This window comes from Urocampus carinirostris, chromosome 15 (assembly GCF_059441175.1).
Source record: "Urocampus carinirostris isolate Australia breed hairy pipefish chromosome 15, RoL_Ucar_1.0, whole genome shotgun sequence".
NCBI lineage: Eukaryota > Metazoa > Chordata > Actinopteri > Syngnathiformes > Syngnathidae > Urocampus > Urocampus carinirostris.
The window spans coordinates 6,098,857-6,119,686 of NC_142363.1; the positions used below are offsets into that span (position 1 = coordinate 6,098,857).

The following is a 20,830-nucleotide window of genomic DNA, read 5'->3' on the forward strand; positions in this document are numbered from 1 at the left end:
TGGCCGGTCCAAATTGTCCCTAGGTGTGAATGAGCGAACGAGTTGTCGTTCCCTGTGTGCCCTGCGATTGGCTGGCAACCAGTTCAGGGTGTCCCCTGCCCACTGCCCGGAGATGGCTGGGATGGGCATGTTTTTGGAATGCGGGAGGAAACCGGAGTGCCCGGAGGAAACCCATGCAACCATGGGGAGAACATGCAAACTCCACACAGGAGGTTCTATCTCATGACCTCAGAACTGTGCCACACACGCGCTAACCACTGCGCCGCCGTGCTGCAGGTACAGATCAACGTTTCAATAATTTTGGGGGGAAAGGCCATATTAAGACCATTTCATGTTGGAAGTTTCAATCATGTTCAAAAGGTTACACATATTTGAATCTGAGTAGAAATAAATAGTTTTTTTTTTTAATTACATGTTAAGTTATTTATGATTCTTATTTTGGCTGTAGTGTTATTACGAGTGCTCAATCGATTTTCTTACTAAATCTTCAGATGTTATTCGGGTCGTATTTTGTGTTAAAACATGAAGCAGAGCAATTAGAAAGAGTGAAATATTTTTATCAAATATATTCTTGCCCGGGACAACCTCACAATGACCCTAACTTTCGCGGCCCTCAAGTAAATTGAGTTTGAGACCCTTGCTGCAAAACAAAAGTGCTGTGGGCAAACTAAGATGTGCATGACAACACTGTACTGTTCTCCTAAACATACCAACCCGAATTATGACAAGTAATCCTATTGCTGGTCCTAGTCAGTGACCAAAAAAAACCTCGTCATCATAAGTTAATTCTATCCCCCTTATGCAGGCTCGTAGACATTTACTCTCTGAATAAAGCTTATTATCAGGGGAGCTGAGAATACAATTTACGCATATGTTTTGCAGATGTGAATCTATTTTTAACAGTGGGTCGTGAAAAACAAAGCATACAATATTGTAAGAGGCTTAAATTGGACTGTAGCACCACAAACCTTGCATTGAATTTATGATCAAGATTTTTTTCAGGGAAACACACACAATTTGCCATTTTCTGTAGGAATACAATGAACAACCTCGTCTGAAATCTTATTTTGATTTTGTTTACTGTACAACTAATACATAGGATTGTAAAGCAGGCAAATGACAACATGCACATCAGGTGCAAATGGGTGAATTGTACTTTAAATATCACAGGCCTAAAGTATTAACAAGACGTAATACTGTATACATAAATCGACTAAGCTATCCTCGAGACAGAAATGCTGAAGGGAAGATTTAATAAACATGGATTCATAGAGGGGCAGCACGGGGGAGCAGTGATTAGCACGTGTGCAGCACAGTTCTGAGGTCATGAGATCGAACCCCCTGTGTGGAGTTTGCATGTTCTTTCCGTGCTTGTGTGGGTTTCTTCCGGGCACTCCAGTTTCCTCCCACATTCCGAAAACATGCATGTCAGGTTAATTGGCCAGTCCAAATTGTCCCTAGGTGTGAATGAGCGAGCGAATTGTCTGCCCCTGTGTGCCCTGCGACTGGCTGGCAACCAGTTCAGTGTGTCTCCTGCCCACTGCCCGAAGATAACTGGGATAGGCTCCAGCACCTCCGTGGCCCTACTGAGGATAAGCAGTGCAGATAATGGATAGATGGATGGATTCATAGAGGCTTTCATAGAATTCTGCTCTTATGACCACTGTACATTGACGTGGTAGGGATGGACGGCAGGTTGTGTTATGTGGGGAATTAATCAGCGTTTTATTTAAGCGTTATATCGATAACCATCTTGCATATTTGAGGGATAAAGTAAAGCAGAATTAAATATAATGTCGCGATCCTCAATCAAGGAAGTACAGAGGATTCCAATAGGTTTGAAGGCCGCGCGAACGTTTGACTGATTAAAAATACATCTTACCGTTCGATATCAACTTAGCTGAGAGTTGCCGAACTAACTCTGGTATTTTATCCCATTGTCCCTCTGAGCGGCACCGCTCAATCTCTGTTTCCAGTCGCGAACCGGACTTCTTAGCCGTCATTTTGTTGAGCGGCTTCGGTCTGGACCAAAACCCCAAAGAATCTCTCTTGCCTTGCAACAGTCAATTTTGGGATATGCGACCAAGCTTCCGGTTGTCTCTTTCAAATTAAAATGTTAGTAGCCTTGATCGAATTATATTCAGTGAATATCTTTATTTTAGGAAAGTCTAAATATATCAACAAAATCTATGTTCTATGATATAGGAAGAGGAAAGATGATCTAATAATAAGCTTTTAAGAATGAAAAAAAAACAAAAAAACTTACAGCTTAGTTTAGCATACCTGTCAACTCCATGCCCATACAATCTGTCGTATTTCCCCTTACAAAATACAAAATAATCTTACACCATATTTCTTTTCAAACGTGTGTATTTATGTAGTTTAACACGTTATATTGTACATGTGTTTCGTTATATCATATATATGCTATTAATTAACATTTTGTTGTGTGATACTGAATTGCTCGACATGAATGAGGTTTATTATTAAAAAAAGTTCAAAAATTAAGTAGCTTGGATGTTCACTGTGGAAGGAAAAAAAATACATGCAAACATAATAAATAAAATTATCTTGTTCAAATTATTAATTCATTTTCTGCATTACATTTTTGCTGGTAATATACTGATTAAAGGGATAACGACAAAACCTGTCTTTTTAAATTTTCACACTTCCAGCAGCATCCCTGCCCTGGAGAAGAAAAACAACAATAAAGCAAAAAGAATACAATACACAAATACCCAATATGACGTGTTTATACCCAATGTCGCGTGTTATATACAGTAGAGTATCTAGATAGTGCAACACAGAATAAGCACTGCAATAAAAATATGGTAATATGCAATGTGGGGGGGTGGTTTAATGTGGGCCTTTACTCCGCCGGGTTGAGTTAAAGAGCCTCATGGCATGAGGAAGAAAATATCTCCTCAGTCTGTCCGTGGTACAAGACTGTGACAGCAGTCTGTCGCTGAAGCTGCTCTTCTGTCTGGAGATAATGCTGTGTAGTTACCAGTTATTATGTGAGAATGCACGGAACTACATAAAAAGGGGGAAATAAAGAAGGAAAAAATGAAAAAAAGAAGAGAAATGGAAAAAGAGCCATGCGTATTGACCAATCACATAAGAAAAAAAAAACGTCTCAAATGGAACCGGCTCTTGACTGGTGGAGAGCCGGCTCCAGTCGCTCAATTTAAAGACAGCTCTTAGAGCCGTTTTGTTTGCGAACGACACATCACTAGCTAGCACTGCTAATGCTTGCAAGTGCTATGAATCCAGAATAGCCGCCATATTTTTGATGCAGTGGATTTTTAAGTGCATTCTTTATAAACAAGCAACTAAATGTAATTTCCATTTTCGTCCCTTTAAACGGTCAGTGAATAGCGGAAGCGAGGACTTGGAAGTTTTTTCTCAAACGTCAAAAACAACGTGAAAAAGAGATATCTAAATAGAGAATTTTAGGAAACGGCGTTAGGGCTTCTAGTTGTACGTTATTCCCATGGCCATTTTGAATGTGGCACAGTTTAACGATGGGCGTGGAGAGCCAGACCTCAATTCTCATACAATGCATTAGTTTACGACTCAACTATGGCTTTTCGTTTGATGTGGCAATCCTTACTCCATGCAGGAATACTAATTTATTGGCTTGACGGTCAAGTGCCACAGTCAAGATTCAATATCGTCTTACCAGCTCAGTAGCCTAGATGGTAGGGCGCCCGCTTTGAGACTGGGAGGTCGCTGGTTCGCGCCTCGGCCGAGTCATACCTAAGACTTACAACATTGGTAAAATGGCGGCGCCCTCTGTTGGCTGCGGCTGCATCGGCTCGCTACAACGGGTCAGGTGTATCGACATTTCGTTCTGTGTACATTGTTACAAAGAATGACAATACAAAGGAAATTATTATTATTATTATTATTATTATCTTCATGAATATAAAAATGCTGACTATTTTTTCTTTGCAACCCTGGTGTACAATGTCGGTGATATAAGTTAAAAACTAGGATACAAAACAAACAAAATCAAATATGTATGTACAAAAAGGAAAATACCATCTATATATATTTTTGTTGTTGTTTAGGCCTAGTTACCTCAAGAGTTTAAACAAAGTGCGTTTTACTGTGGCTCACAGAATTTAACCTATTATAGGCTACTGTTAAACCAGTTGTGATAGGATAGTGGGATTGTGGACGCTTCTTAAGGATGGGCTGGGCACCCGTATGATGCGGCAAGGGTAAACCAGTGAAAGCTGTCGGGCCCTGCTGTTGAACAACAGAGTGTGTTGTGTCACCCTGACCCGAGTGACATGGCCACTTTCTGGTGTCCCATTTCATCTGGAGGGACGAAAGCATGACCAACTTAGGTGCTGAGGTGCCTAACTTGTTTGGGTAATTGGGCTGGCCATGGTCCAAAGGTTTTTGTGTGTGTGTTTTTTGCTATTTTTTCCCTTTTATTTTCTTTGTTATTGTATGTGTTTGTCTTGCTGTCGGTCACCCCCCTTGAGGGATATGACCAAGATAGATAGATAGATAGATAGATAAATAGATTAAACCAGTTTACTTCATTCACCCACACCCAGAAAAAAACCTCATTCTCAATAAGTGTTTGTGTAATTTGTGAGAGAGTTTAACGTTGAGAGTCAGCAACCAGTGGCTCTCGAACTGCATATAGCTCTTTAGCGCCGCCCTAGTGGTTCTTTGTTGCTTTTTTTGCGACTGCCTGGCAACCAGTTCAGGGTGTCCCCTGCCCATTGTATGGAGATAGCTGGGATGGGCTCCAGCACCCCCGCAAGCCTACTGAGGATAAGCGGCACAGATAATGGATAGATGGAAGATATTATAACCACTGTAAATGAACATGTTCCTGGAACACAATTACATTTTTTGGGTAACGAGTACTGTAACGCATTATTAATAAAATATTGTGAGTCTGCGGGCGTTACCACATGCTGTGCTATGACGTTACTTTAAAAATGCAGATCATTAATTATGGTCTCCTCTGACTATTAAGTACTCTTCCTTCACTTATAACTCTGTCACATATATATCTTCATCTGGTGCATGAAAAAAGCCCAATGGGTGTTCATATTTAACTTAAAAAAAAATACAATTCAATACAGTTATGGAGGCCTCGTCTCGTTTTAAGCAGAGTACTTTCTCCTCGTTGAGATATTCTCCCTATCTTACATACTGACATCTGAGCTAAATTTCCAGAAAGGAAATTATATTACTGAAATCGGGGAGTGAGCTTATATGCGCATATTTGGTTGGTTGTCACCAGTAGCAAGTGATAGGCAGCACTTAAGAAGGGGGCGTGGCTTATAAAGAGACGACAGACGGGAAATCAATGGGACTAAGGTCCGCACCGAATTTATGGTAAAAGTGTGCTGATTTTTGGTGTTTTTATTAATAATATTATTTTTGCAATACACCATTGACAGTATCCAGAAATAGCGAAAGAGATCAAATGGTCAAAATGGATATGGAGTGTCACAGATAAGTGTTTGTTTGCAAGCTCTCAAGATTGCACAAGCCTAAAAATATGAAAAGGTTTCACTGCTTCCACAGGTTTGTGTATAATAATAATAATAATTTCCTTTGTATTGTCATTCTTTGTAACAATGTACACAGAACGAAATGTCGATACACCTGACCCGTTGTAGCGAGCCGATGCATTTTCTTTTATTTCTTTTTCTGTTTGGATATTTTAAAGACATGTATGTGTAACGACCCTCAATCATGCGCGACACAAGGTTCACAGTCACTCGGTTTATCGCCTGCATTCAGTAATCAAAACAATACAAAGAAGTCAGGGCGTCTGTGCATGACTGCATACGTCTAAGACCTTAATAGAAACAAAAATACAATAACGGGACATAACTCAACATGCAGCACATCGTGGCGTGGTTGCATTGAAACATGTTGCATCACAGTAATCATCGTTTCAAGCTGCTTACTTTACTTTTAATTTGTGCTTTTTTATGCATCATTTAGCACAACTTATTTACATTTATATACAAAAATAGTTTGTGAAAGCAGCTCCTATATCTAGCAAAATATGCATTTTTACCCAAACTGATATGGGCACAACTTACCTTCAGCACGAGGTGATTGAGCTGAAGGTACGGCAAGTGCAGATGCCCAAACGCAGAAGTGCCAAACGAAATAGACAGTCGCACACGCCCATGGCTTAACAAATGAATGTGGTTCCAGAATTTTAACAGTATTGCAACAAAAACACAGATTTTGTGAGAAATATGTTACATATGCAAATACATATAGTGATTTTAACTCGATAGTTACTGACATCACATTAGCCAAATATTAGCTAACTTGCATTGGCTCCTTGAAGCTTAAGATGTGATTTCAAGGTTCTGTTAGTCTCTCATCTCATCTCATTAGCTGTACCGCTTTTATCCTCATTAGGGTTGCGGGGGGCTGGACCCCATCCCAGCCATCTCCGGGCAGTGGGCAGGGGACACCCTGAACTGGTTGCCAGCCAATCACAGGGCACACAGGGACAGACAACTTACTCGCTCAGTCACACCTAGGGACAATTTGAACTGGCCAATCCACCTGAAATGCATGTTTTTGGAATGTGGGAGGAAACCGGAGTGCCCGGAGGAAACCCACGCAAGCACGGGGGAAACATACAAACTCCGCACAGGAAGTCTGGAGCTGGATTTGAACCCACACAGGAGGTTCCCAAGGCATGAACTATGCCGCACATGCGCTAACCACTGCGCCGCTGATCTCGAGATTGAGTAAATTTGAAATACATGTGGTCTTAAAAACATCGGATTTCATGTGGTAGTTGTGTAGTGAAAGGAAGTCCGTCTCTTTTTAGAGAACCAGCTTTTTCGGCTTAACTCATTAAAGAGAGCTGGCTCTCAATCGACTTACTTGCTTTGATGCATTATATTACAAATTATGATGTTGTATAAAGAAGTTAAGAAAAGAAGGAAGTATAAAAGGAGAAAATGAAAAATGACAGGTTTGTGTTACCAACAATAATTTAATGCAGAAAATGAATTCATTATTTGAATAAGAAAATGTATTATTCAAATTAATTAAATTTGCATGTGTTTTTTCCTTCTACGGTGAACGTCCAAGCTACTTCATTTTTGAACTGTTTTTTATAATAAACCTCATTCATGTCGAGCAACTTAGTATCTCACAACAAAATGTTAATTAACATATATATGATATAACGAAACACATGTACAATATAACGTGTTAAACTACATAAATAAACACGTTTGAAAAAAATATATAGTGTAAGATTATTTTGTAAGGGTAAATACGACCGTTTGTAAGCTTGGAGCCATGGAGGTTGACAGGTATGTATTACACAGTGTCCCTTTAAAACAAAACCTCACAGAGGAACCAAGACACATTTATAATACAAAATGTTTAAATATTTTCGCAGATCTAACATAATATTCTTGAAATAAAAAGTTTATTTTACACAACCCGTACTTTTGTAAGCACTGCTTTCCATGCTGTTTCCTCTTCTGCCCAATCAAATATGGTGGACATGCTTGCGTTTATCGTTGTTCTATCTATTTCCTGTCTGTGTTGTCAGTACAGCAGTAAAACGGTGACGTTTTTTGAGGAAGCTGCTAACTGATATGGCAGACTTTTCTTTATATTTAACTAATATTAACGTTTCGGTAGGAAGAACCATGGAAGTGAATAAGGTGAGCTTTCTGCAGGGTTACGCTTTTTGTTTTGGTTACTTTTGTAATCACAGATTGTATTCTAATGCTGTTCTTTTTTTACTTCCTTAGCTTGTGTTTACAGCGTGAAGACACCCAGAACTGTTTTATTAGTTTTAATCTTCTTTCGAAACGATTAGTCTCAAGTATATTTGTTTAAACTGCCTGTTAGCCTCTTCGTCATGAGTATTTTGCATCGTTTTTTTGTGGTATCGTAGTTGGAAGTTCGTTGTGTTGGTGTCATTTTATCTTTTAATATGAGTTTGAACGTTAAACCAGGATTTCTTAACCTCTTTGGCCGAGACACACATTTTTTTTCATAAATAAAAATCTCAAGGAACTAAAGTGTTATTAAAGAAGAATACCTTGCACCAGTTTCATAGTTTTTATTTTTTATTTTTTTAAAGCTTAGGGATAGCTTTCGTGTATTTTGGCACTTATTAAGTGGTAAAGTATCCATCCATCCAACCATCCATTACTCGCACCGCTTATCCTCAGTAGGGTCGCGGGGGTGCTGGAGCCCATCTCAGCTATCTTCATGTAGTGGGCAGGGAACACGATTAACCTAGGGACAATTTGGACCGGCCAATTAACCTGACATGCATGTTTTTGGAATGTGGGAGGAAACCCACGCAAGCACGGGGAGAACATGCAAACTCCACACAGGAGGTTCGATCTCATGACCGCATAAGTGTGCCGCACACGCGCTAACCACTGCGCCGCCTTGCTGCAGTGGTAAAATAAAGCGTCATTAATGAAAAAAATCAACATTGATGTAAACAAATAATTAACTAAAATGAATAAATACAGTACTCGAATAAATAATACGAAAAATAGGCTGTTTTGATATCCATAGTTTGTATTTCTCCCTTGTGATTTTAAGCACTTTTTTTTTAGGTGCACGGCACAAAACAGCAACCTCTAGTGGTCAAATAATACACAATTTCCCTTTAAATTATCATGTTGCCTGAAAGTACTATAAAGATTTGTTATTGTTTGTGCTCACCGTGGCGTAGGAAGTAATACAAGTTATTTATTTTGGTCAATATTTTTCTGTAATTTTTGCTTTTTACTATACAGAAGTAGGGCAGCACGGCGGCGCAGTGGTTAGCGCTTGTGCGGCACAGTTCATGTCATGGGAACCTGTCGTGGGTTCAAATCCAGCTCCAGACTTCCTGTGCGGAGTTTGTATGTTCTCCCCGTGCTTATGTGGGTTTCCTCCGGGCACTCCGGTTTCCTCCCACGTTCCGAAAACATGCATTTCAGGTGAATTGGCCGGTCCAAATTGTCCCTAGGTGTGAATGAGCGAATGCATTGTCTGTCCCTGTGTGCCCTGCGATTGGCTGGCAACCAGTTCAGGGTGTCCCCTGCCCACTGCCCGGAGATGGCTGGGATGGGCTCCAGCCCCCCCGCGACCCTAATGAGGATAAGCGGTACGGCTGATGAGATGAGATGAGACTATACCGAAGTCCCTTGTATCGTGGTTGACTTATCACTGTTTTGAATTCTGGTTGGCTAAACAGAGGAAGATGCTTTCCATTGCCAACAAAGTTTGACTTCTCTACCTGTTAAACTTGTTCTGGTGTTACATGCGGGTCTTTGGTGTTTCCTAGTGGCTCCCTGGAGCTCTTTCATAAATGTTTGATAATGGAAAAATAAATTGTTTATCTATAAGGTAAATGCAGTTTTCCATGACGCCGGCAAATCATGTAAAGTTGTGTCTGTAATCCATACAGTTGTGCAAATTAGGTGCGATCTTGAGTAATAAATAAAGAGAAAATATTTAATCTCCAACTTTTTAAGGACACCTCAAACCCCGCACACCACTTTTAATTATACATACAGTCTTCCTTTGCCAATTGTATCAACTTTTCCAATCAAAGCAGCTTTATTATAAAGAAACACAATTAGTATTATGCAGAATGGAGGTCAACACTTTGATATGACCCTCCAAAATATTTCCTGTATTTAATGTGGCCCCCTTGTAAAAAATAATCTTCCATCCCTGGTTTAGCCGATTAGAATGCAGAACACAATGCAAGATGCAAATCTGTAAAGTAGCAATACAGAAAGAACTAAACTGCGTTATAATAAGGGATCTCCGTACTACCTCACGAGCTGATAATACATATTTAATGATAAAAAATAATTGTAATCTGTTGCCACCTACTGATATGGATGATTGTTACCATTACCAGGTTGCTCACTGGAAGAAAGCAAAGATACAGAACATGCCTTTTTGCAATGATAAAATTGGTCAAATTTCTGTGGCACACTCGTGTGCCTTGGCATGCTGGTTGAAAAATACTGCGCTAATCAGTAAAATAATGATGTATGTGCATGTGTTTAAGAGTCAAGATGAAGTGGAAGAGTTCGAGAGAGTAGAGATGGGCAACTCTGGGGAGAGCAAGAAAAAGGTTAAGGTTCCTCGCAGGACCATCTACTTTGCAAGTGGTGAGACCATGGAGGAGTACAGCACTGATGATGAAGATGAAGAAGAAGTTGTGGAGAAAGAAGTAGTTACTGTGGATTCGGTGAGTCGACATCAATAGCTCCAAATTTGCTAAAACGGCAGTCATCACAAAAGATTTCCAAACAATATGTTGTATAGGCCACCATTTGTCCAAACACGACATTTTGATTGTCGTATTCTCTGCACTATAAAACGCCCCAGATTATAAGCAGCACCCTCCGAAAAAAATCGTATTTTTTGATATGTTTTTCATATATATAAGGCGCACTGAACTGTATAGTGCATTGAATTAAAACGACAGTTAGAGCTAGGGTTGCATCCAAAAATAAATGAATACATTTAGATTAAAATAATGTACCGTGGCTTGCGAAACTATTTGGCCCCCTTGAACTTTGTGACCTTTTGCCACATTTCAGACTTCAAACATTAAGATATAAAACTGTAATTTCTTGTGAAGAATCCACAATAAATGGGACACAATCATGAATCAATCCATTTGAGAATCTGTGGAAAGACTGCTGTTCACAAACCCTTTCCATCCAACCTCACTGAGCTCAAGCTGTTTTTCAAGGAGGAATGGGCAAAAATATCATTTTTCTCGATGTGCAAAACTGATAGAGACATACCCTGAGCGACTTGCAGCTGTAATTTCAGCAAAAGGTGGCGCTACAAAGTAACTCAATAGGGCTGAATAATTTTGCACACCCACTTTTTTTTTTTTTTTTTTTTGTTAAAAAAGTTTAAATTCCCAATAAATTGTGTTCCACTTTTTGGTTGTGTCCCATTTATTGTTGATTCTTCACAAGAAATTAGTTTTAGATATTTATCTTTGAAGTCTGAAATGTGGCAAAAGGTCACAAAGTTCTAGGGGGCCAAATAGTTTCACAAGCTACTGTATTTCGTAGAACATAAATTACCACCAGGACATCTGGTTTCACCACTGGAATGAATCCATTCATTCATAAATCGTTACTCTGCTATCCTCACTCCAATCTATTCTCTCTTTCGCCAGCTAGACAAATTGAACAGCATTGGAAGTTATCTGATTAAATACGCTAAACTTCTATTTCCATATAATCTGCATCAATGTCAGGTCGCTAATGTTTCTTTTAAACTTCGAGGAACAGTAACAAGCAAATGAAATTGGGTTCATTGCCAATGCAACCACCTATGCTAAGAGATGACCTTCACGTCTGTGTTGCAAACTGGAAGTATTCTCCACAGTATGGTTACCCTAGCACTGTTGTCCAGAAATACAGGACTAACATTTAACGCGATGCAGCCCTCATTCTCGTTTTCTTTCTGCCCAGTAGTAAATGTGTGCTCATCTTTGTAAACACTATCTTGAATGGTTACATGACCCGAAAACAAATGACGTAAACAGCTGGGAGCAGAACTGAAAAACATTGTAGATGCCAAATTCCCCACGCGGTTGGCGCCACGTGTGCGCTCGTCTTAAAATGTAATAAGTTGATGTGAATTAGTTTATTTCTATGGCTTTTTAAAAATTCAGAATTCAATCTGGTCCGGCATGTACAAAGACCAAATTGAGTTTGGTTCTTAAATTTGAGCATATGGTTTTTAACCCCTTAACGTTCCAACGGCCCGCATTAGCTTATAAAATTGTGATTGCATTCTTTAACTCCAAATATCTTGAGACAGTAGTAACCGATTCAAAAGATGATTGACACATTGTTTAGCCAATTCAATTCTGACATAAACTATGTATTCAAATTATACCCCACTAATGATTCATTTTTACGCACCATTGTCACGCTCGAGTGTGCACAATCATTGATTGACTTTTTGAAAGAGAAGTCAAACTTTTAACTCTTTCAAAATGTCTAAAAAAATTGCCAAAGCATCGTTGCAGAGGTATTTTAGCTGTAAACTGTTCTAAATGACCACTTTTGGAAACGCCTAGACCTTCCCTGAGAAAAATGTCAGGTTGTGATCAAATTTGACATGGTACCAGGGAAGGCTTCAAGCTATTATCCCACCTGTTTTCCAGCTGAGAGTATTCAAGTTATCTGTGAATGGTGCACAGGTTCCAACATTCCTGCCAACATGACAACGACCCTAAACATTAAGCAAAATCTACAACGGAATGCTTTAAAAACTAACAATATAAAGGTGTTAGAATGGCCAAAATCCAGGCCTCAAAAGTATGGAAACCATGAGAAGCGGTTGCACATGTTGCAAGTGTAGCGACAAAAAATTACCTTTTAAGGCAGTGATTTGAGAAAACAGCCAAATTTAGCAACAAAAAACAACATCCAACTTACTGTGATTGGGGATGTCCACTAATACCAGTACAAGTAGTTAAATATTGAATCAGCGTGAGACCAGTATGAAACAATGAGGCTAACAGTGTTCATTTTAACTCTGAAAAGTGATGGGTCCCGGGGACTCGCATGCTCAAAAATCTATGGGTCCCAACAGAGATCTATGGGTCCCCAAAATTTAGTGTTATCGAGGTTGAAATTGTAAATCGGCGACAAATATATAATATAAATCCATATATTCTTTCAGTTTTAATCATCACAGTTTATTGGTAATACAAATCAGTTATCACTTCAAGATTTTTCAGTTCACAGCAATATTTTACATTATACAAAATAATATTGCTGAAATAATTATATTAATCTATATTCTTTTGTTTATTTTCTTTCATCAAATCGTTGGCTTCAACACACTAGTTTTCCTTGCCTCCGCGATCTTCCGAAGAATTTATCTGCCGTTTTTTCCTGCCGGAATTATTGCCGTTGTTATCACTTTCTGCATTATGTTTCGACTTATTACACTGAAGAAATTAGCAATTTTGTGTTGATTTTCACCTAATACTAACTGTCAACCTCCATGGATCCATGCACTTACAAACTGTCATAGTTTCCCTTACAAAATACAAAAAAATCTTACACCATATTTTTTTTCAAACGTGTTTATGTAGTTTAACATGTTATATTGTACATGTGTTTCTTTATATCATATATTGTTAATGAACATTTTGTTGTGAGACACTTAGTTGCTCGACATGAATGAGGTTTATTATAAATAAAGTTCAAAATGAAGTAGCTTGGACCTTCACTGTAGAAGGAAAAAATACATGCAAATATAATTAAGTAGAATAATACATTTTCTTATTCAAATTATTAATTAATTTTCTGCATTAAATTATTGTTGGTAATATACTGATTAAAGGGATAACCACAAACCTGTCTTTTTTTCATTTTCTCCTTTTATACTTCCTTTTTTTCTTAACTTATTTATACAACATCATAATCCGTAATATAATGCATCAAAGCAAGTGAGCCCGTTGAGAGCCGGCTCTCTTTAATGAGTTGAGCCGAAAAAGCCGGTTCTCTAAAAAGAGACGGACCTCGACCACAACAATGACGTAATCTTGTTTTCCGAGATCGGCGTGCAGACGAAAACTCGAACCGCGAGACCAAAACAACAATGGCGTCTCTGCCTGACGAAAAGTTGAGTGCGCTAAATCTTTGTTTAAAAAAAGTATCGGGTTAATGACAATTGTTTGTCAAAAAAGTTGCGTCCCGGGGACGCACGTTGATTTGACACGATGCGTCCCCAGCAAAAATGATGCGTCTAGGACGCAGGGACGCGGACAAACGAGGACACTGAGCTAATGGAACTTTTGATATTGTTGCTGTCTTGGGGGGCAAATACTTACGCAAGGTATTGTTAATGCTCAGAATCTTTCTGAAAAGTAGTGTCTGCTGATCGAAGATTGTAGTGTAGCTCCAAGGTCTTTTTTTTTTTCATGTTGTCATTTCGGCCTGACAATTATTTTGTATCCCTCATTGTTGGGGAATCCTTTGTGCTGTCTTCTACTTAAAAGTAGTCCGTGAGAAAAATGCTCGTGTCCCGTTCTATGTTCTAGTCAAAACTGACCTGGGGACCATACTTCTGGTTTCAAATGTGGAGAATGGCTACCTCAACAATCTCAGGTAACCCAACAATTAAAAAAAAGAACTTATTTGACCTCTATTTTCTATTAAGGGTTTTGATCAGGCCTGCGTGAATACGCTGAGAGAAAAATTACTTGCAGTTCTAAAATATGTCCACTGGATGCTGCCAAAGCCAGGCACCATTCACAGGCAACCGGAGCTGTATTTCTTTCTCTCTTACTATCTCTCTCTTTCTCACGCTCACCTTTCCTCTCTTCCTCTTCCTCTCCCTCTTTGTCTCTATTTCTTCTTATTCTCTCTTCTCTCGTTTTTTTCTCTCAGTTTCAGTCTCTCTGTTTCTTTAGCGCCCTCTCTCCATTTTTCTTATTCTGTCACTTTTTCTCCCTCTCTCTCTCACTCTCTCTTTTTCGATTTTCCCTCATTATTTTCCTCTTTCTTTGTCTTTTCAATTGTCCTTCTCTCTCCCACGTTTCTCTTAGCTTTCTTTCTCTTTTTCTCTTTCTTTCATTTTCTCTATTCGTCTTTCTTTCTCTCCGTCCCTTTCTCATCTCTCTCAGACCCTTTTTTCCTCATTTTCTCTATCTGTCATTATCTCCTTTCTCTTTTTCTACCTCTCTTTTTTGCTCTGTTTTACTCTCCCGCTTTTTTCTCCCTCTGTGCTTTTTCTCTCTCTCTCCGTATTTCTTCTGTCTCCCCTTCTTTCCATCCCTTTCAGTCACTTTCTTCTCTCTCTCCTGACCTCTCTATTTTTTTCTTTTTGTCATTCTTTCTTACTATCTACTTTTCTTTCTCTCTCTCTCCCTCTCTCGCTCTATCTCTCTCATCCTCCTGTCTCTCTATGTATTTTCCTCTTTTCTTTCTCCCTCTCTATTTATTATCCTTCTTTCTCTCTGTCTCTTTCTTCTTTCTTTTGGTCTCCCTCTTTGTCTCTTTTTCTTCTCTCTCTGTCTTTTTTTCTCATTCTCTCTTTATCTCTTTATCACGCTTTTTTCTTTCGCTTTCTCCCTCTCTGTCTTTCTGTCTTTTTTTTTCTTTCTTTCTTCCTTGCTATTTTTTTCTACTAGTTCTGCTCCCGTGGGAGGTTTGTTTTTTTTACCACTGGGCCCCGAACTTAAATTAGTTAAAAATCACTTTTTTACATTTTAGAAAAGATTTGATGTATTTTAACAAGTAGAAAATAATATTCCCTTTTGTATAAACAGCCACTTGGTGACGCATAACATTTTTTTCTGCCAAATCTTGATATTCTGCGTGTCTTTTTTGTAGTATGTGACTATATGGGTGAGAAACTGGCCTCTCTGTTTGGCATCACCGCTCCTAAATACCAGTACGCCATCGACGAATATTATCGCATCAAGAAAGAGGTACGTGAAATCCACCCATCACATCAGATTCGTTATTTCAAAGGTAATCTCAAATTCTTAAACATACAAAATGTGAGGAAAAAGTGCATATATTTTGCATAAAATCTCGATGCAACCCGATCTACCAAAATGAGTCAGAGTGAGGAAAATATCAAATTTGTTTTTTAGTATCAATGGAAAGTATAATAAATGAGCTCTAAAATGATACCATAGTCAAAGCTTATGTAAACTATTTCGAAGATATTTCCATTTGAATTATGGGCTTCCATCCACCTTTTTCAGATCAAAAACTTGAGAAAAATCACGTTTAAAGCGTTCTTTTTATTTTGGTGTGATGTAATACAATTTTTTTTACAGTTAAATTGACAGGCTAATTTTAAAGTTTAATATTAACAGAGGCATTTGTACACATATGAAGAAGAATTAAACCAAACTAAAATACATTATTACAGGGTTCACAAGGGTGCTTGAAATCCTAGAAAATGCTTGAACTTTGTTTTGGTTTTTTAGGAAAATGCTAGAATTTTTTTTATCTATTTCAATTGCTGTGTTACCTGGCAGTCAGACTCTGTAGAACACGCTTTTAAATGAAGAAAAATGAAAAAGTGCGTAAAAATGATGCAGATGGTGGTTCAGTCCGCTTTATTAAGTTTTGGCCAATAAAGCGTTACTGCCACATCCAAGGACAGGTTTGGCAGACTGGTCATGGGAATTCCGTCTCTCTCTAAAAAGCCGGCTTCACTGAGAGGAGCCGGCTTTTTTGGACCCTAAACGGCTCCTCAGATTTTCTTTGTGATATATAATCAATAAGAATTACAATATGCACCACATTTTTTAGTATTTTTAGGACATCCCTAAAATAAAAATTAAATACAATTTAAAATATTCACAGATCTAAAAAATAAAATACACACTGAACAGTTTTAAAATTGACCAATAAAACGGAATCCCTGATAATGCAAAACAATAAAATAAATAATAAAACTATTAACTCTTCAGTGCTCAAAATGCAAAAAACAACACATTTACATTTCTATTTGAGCCAATTTAGACACAGATCCTCTAAAAAAACGCAATAAATATAAACTGAAATAAGTAAAACAAAAAGCAAAATATCAGGAGTTTTTAAGATTGACAGATTGAATGCAGTCTGCTTCGAAACAATCAATATCATTACAACAAGTAATAATTTGGCAAATATTTCTGCTTTTTACACATACGGTAGTCTCATTTTTTGTCTTCTGTATTGAACTCTTATTATTAGCCAACACCTACAGAGCCCTTTTTGTGTTTGTAAACAAGTGTGACTTAGCCAAGCTGCGCCTGCATTGTTGAAGCAGAATGGCAACATTCATGTCAGTTTATAGCAGCCCATTTACACAAAAAGATCATAGATAGAAACCGCTCAAAATGGCCTAAAGTATGTTCTAGCAGCAAGATAGCGATTTCATGTTGGTCATCAAAGTCAACGAAAAAAATGTTCTTTTGATCGGTGCTGGATTTTTTTCCAATTAAAGGTACTTGAAAAACTGCCCTTGAAAGTGCTTGAATTTGACCGTAGAAAAGGTGTACGATCCCTGATTATTGTGGGGAGAACCACTTCACGTTTTGTGCCCAATTGAAGAAGAAAATCAGTTTGGGAACACCTAAAGCAGGGGTGTCAAACAGGCGAGACAACTCTGAGAGAAGTGCAAGAGAAAAACGAGCCGCATGTTGAAATATGTCCTCTTGATGTTGCCAAATCCAGGTGCCTCTCACAAATGCTGTACTTGTATCTCTGTCTCTGTCTCTTTCTCTTTGTCTCTGTCTTTGTCTCTTTCTCTCTCTCTTTCTCTCTCTCTCTCTCTCTCTCCATCGGTATCACGATAACACTGTATGTAACATCCCACATGCCGACATTTCTTGTGTAAATACCATGTAAATTATAACTATAGCCTTATCCCCCTTGTTTTATAACCTTATCTTCTCTGTTCCTTTATCATCTTGGCTCATACCTCACTGTGAATGTGTAGAACTGGAGTGTCATGCCCAATTTCGTTGTCACAATATGTTAACCCATTTTGTAACAATGACAATAAAGGTATATTCTATTCTTCTATTCTATTTCTCTCTCTCTCTCTGTCTTTCTCTCTTTCTCTGTTTTTCTCTCTTTCTCTGTCTTTCTGTCTCTTTTTGTCTTTCTTTATTCCTTTGTCTCTCTCTCTCTGTCTCTGTCTTTTTACCTTCTTTTACTCTCTTTTCCTTTTTTCCTTTTCTCTCTCTCTTTCTTTCTCTCTCGCTCTTGCTTTCCCGTTCTATTTTTCTTCCTTTCTCTTTTCTCTCCTCTCTTTCTTCTCTTAGGATTTATTCATTTCTCTCTTTTTTTCCCCCTCTCTCACTATTTCTTTTTTTAATCTCTTTTGTTTCTAACATTCTCTTTCTCGCTCTCTTTCTACTTTCTCTTTCTTTGTCCCACCCTCTCTCTCTTTCCCTCTAATCTACTAGTCCTGCCCCCGAGAAAGTGTTTGTTCTATCCTGTGGCCCCCGACTTAAAATGAGTTTGACACCCTTGTCTTAAAGCATCACAGCAATTTCTTCTTGCAGCAAGAGGAAGAGGAGGAGGAAAACCGCCTGGCTGACGAAGCCGAGCGCCAATTTGCGAAGCAGCAGAAGAGCGAGGGGAAGGATCCCGTGCCGCCCACCGCCGAGCAGCCCGAAGCCTCAAGTACTTCCTTTGTAAACGTTTCCTTCGACCACGACGCCGAAGAAGCTTGCGACACTCCCAATGACAACAAAGCGCCTTGTCCTCTGCCCTCATGACAACAAAGCGTTTGACTTGCCACTAGAATCAAAGCTAATCTACTTTACTTGTAACATTAATACTTTTATGTTTGCGTTTTGTTTATTTAAGCATTGTAAGAAAAAAAAAATTATGACTTCAGCAAGTTGTTTAAGCTTTATTTATTTTTTAATTTTGATTGATTGAACATTTGTTGACAAGAGTAGCAGTTTAATCTCCGATATGCGCTGAATTGCACTCCAGTTAAGAAATGGAAGTGCCTAATACATAAGGTCTATGCATTTTGATAACATGATGTCATCCATGCTTTCAGAGGATTTACTGTATTTTCAAAATAAAGCACAGGATTCATACGGGTGCTTGAAATCCTTGAAATTGCCTGATTTTTAATGTTGTGTTTAAGGTCCGGCAAATGCTTCAGTTTTGAAATGCTTAGAAATGCTTGAAATTGTTGCCGTTGCCAAGGTTTTTGGCAGTCTGATAATAGACCATAGACGATGAATTTTTTTCAAGTGCGTGGAAATGACGCCGACATGCCCATCTAGTGGCTTGCCATTATGGCTTTGTCATGAGAAGTGCCACTACTCCTTACTGTTTGCACCCAAGAGGACAGCTCTATTTAGAAAACTGGCTCTTTTGGCCCGACTCACTGAGAAGAGCTGACTCTTTCCACTTCCAAATGGCTTCTGTGATGTTCTTTTAATGATAAATTAATAACAATAATAAAGCATTATGCACCATATTATTCAGTAATTAGTAACTTAGTACGTTTAGCAGGGGACACATGAAATGTAAATTAAAATATTCACAGATCTAAAAAAAATTACACAAAAAGATTGTATCTCATAGATAGGAACAGCTCAAAATAGCACAAAGTCTGCGCGAGCAGCAAGATAGCGACTTTATTTCAGTCATCAAAGTTGATCGGCACTGAATTCCTTCCTTTGTAGGTATTCTAAAAATTAGCCCTAAAAGTGCTTGAATTTGGCCATGAAAAAGGTGAAAGCAACTTTGTTTTTCCCAAGAGGCTTTTGAGGCACAATGCCACATGATAGCGCCTCTGTTCAAGATGGGCTAAAGGTGGGGTGCATCGTTTGAGGTGTCCTTAAAAAATGTTGAAAGTTAAATATTTTCACTACTGCGTACATGTTAGCAATGCTCCATATGTTTTGTCTTTCATGGTGCCTATCTCCTTTTATCTTTTATCAAAGCTGTTCAGGAACAAGAGAAATGGGGTTGGGGGAATTCTGGGGATTGACGTTATGCTTGTCCCTGCTGGTTTTTGTTTTTATTAGAAAAATGGTGAAAGTCAGAAGAGGCCTCCTCCAAGAACAGTCCAAACCCAGAGAAAGATGAAAAGAAAAAATGTTTTCCAGTGGTTTAAGAAATGCACATACTTGCACGTGCATCATGAATGAGCTGACGGGGTGTAATGATGACAAAAGCCAGGAAATGGCAGCTGCAAGTAAAAAAAGTTCAAAATTCCATACAGCTCCTTTAAAGCAGGAGTGTCCAAGTCAAAAGTACAGGGAGCCAAATAAAAAAATGTCCACAAGCTAAGACTGATCAAATGTTAAATGTTTTTAAGAAATGAAACATATAGTCTAGTTCAGATTTTTTCAACTTGTTTCACTTCAGGGCCCACCATCTCACCCTGATTACAAGTCACGACACAAATTCACACATTAAAAAAAAAAACATCCTGCAGTTTAAACCAGCAAATAATACGCAAAAATACAAGTACTCCTTACAAACATGCATAAAAAACTAATTGTTGAGAAATTTGCATTTATTTGATACAACACAATCCTCACTGAGTTAATCAACCATCGTGCTGCTATAAGTAATCAAAATAAAAACAAAACAAAGCTTGCAAAAGAAATGGCGAAAAATGAGAAGAAAAACTGCATTTTGGTCAATTTGAGTCTCCGTAGTTAGTATGCATCCGTTTGCTTTGTAGTGGTCATTTTAGGGTACACTACTTAATACAGCGACATCTAGTGGTCCAATAAAACACGCCTGGCAAAGTATAGATTGATTTATTACTAATAGAATGAATAACCACAAGTAGTGGTCAAAAAACTGCACAATATCCCTTTAATGCTCAATTAACTGCATTTTAAATGAAATCAAAAACCTTTCACTTGAGCAGCTTTGTCTCCGTTAGGCTTTACTCAACATGCGTAAAAAACAAAACCAATCTTTTTTTTCTATTATGCGCGTGTCAACTCGCATTTGCAGAGTTTTCTCGCCGTCTACTGTTAAAAGGTGTAAATGACCCTCAGTAAATTTTTTTAGCATCAATTTGCAGAGAGAATGGTCCGATGTTATAAAAAAGTCACCGGGCCGCTGTTTAAGGCCAGGGCTTGGAAGATTACTTTAAAAATGGAATCTAATGCAGTTACTAGTTAGTTGGTTGGATCCTTTAACCACTAAGCTCATAGGGGCACCATTCCCTGTGGTGTGTCTTGGGCAAGTACAATCTGGTTGCTCCCACCTGATAAAAAATGTGATCAGTAACTGTTAGTGTAACCGCGGTGTACGTGTCCCACCAAAGATCCACATTCACGCTGGAC

General features: G+C 38.4%; 2 protein-coding genes across 7 annotated transcripts in view; one reads left to right on the forward strand and one right to left on the reverse strand.

Moving 5' to 3' along the window:
- ttc7b (tetratricopeptide repeat domain 7B) overlaps positions 1 to 2,073 on the reverse strand; it is a 51,138-nt gene extending 49,065 nt beyond the window's left edge. For all 6 annotated transcript variants that reach the window (XM_088353936.1, XM_088353937.1, XM_088353934.1 and 3 more), the window contains exon 1: positions 1,883 to 2,073. In XM_088353936.1, the coding sequence (XP_088210062.1) occupies positions 1,883 to 2,003 (121 nt within the window). In that variant the 5' untranslated portion in view covers positions 2,004 to 2,073. The remainder of the gene's footprint in view (positions 1 to 1,882) is intronic.
- A 5,454-nt stretch (positions 2,074 to 7,527) lies between these two features.
- On the forward strand, positions 7,528 to 18,607 carry fam177a1a (family with sequence similarity 177 member A1a). The gene is made up of 5 exons (XM_088354231.1): positions 7,528 to 7,691; positions 10,061 to 10,243; positions 14,084 to 14,150; positions 15,378 to 15,475; positions 18,059 to 18,607. The coding sequence occupies exons 1-5, from the start codon at positions 7,623 to 7,625 to the stop codon at positions 18,272 to 18,274; spliced, it is 633 nt and encodes a 210-aa protein (XP_088210357.1). The 5' UTR covers positions 7,528 to 7,622; the 3' UTR covers positions 18,275 to 18,607.
- The last annotated feature ends 2,223 nt before the right edge of the window (positions 18,608 to 20,830 follow it).

Coding starts and splice junctions, on each gene's coding strand:
- fam177a1a (XM_088354231.1), top strand. CDS start 7,623: ATGGCAGACTTTTCTTTATATTTAACTAATATTAACGTTTCGGTAGGA. Junction 7,692..10,060: donor GAACCATGGAAGTGAATAAG/GTGAGCTTTCTG, acceptor CATGTGTTTAAG/AGTCAAGATGAAGTGGAAGA. Junction 15,476..18,058: donor ATTATCGCATCAAGAAAGAG/GTACGTGAAATC, acceptor TTCTTCTTGCAG/CAAGAGGAAGAGGAGGAGGA.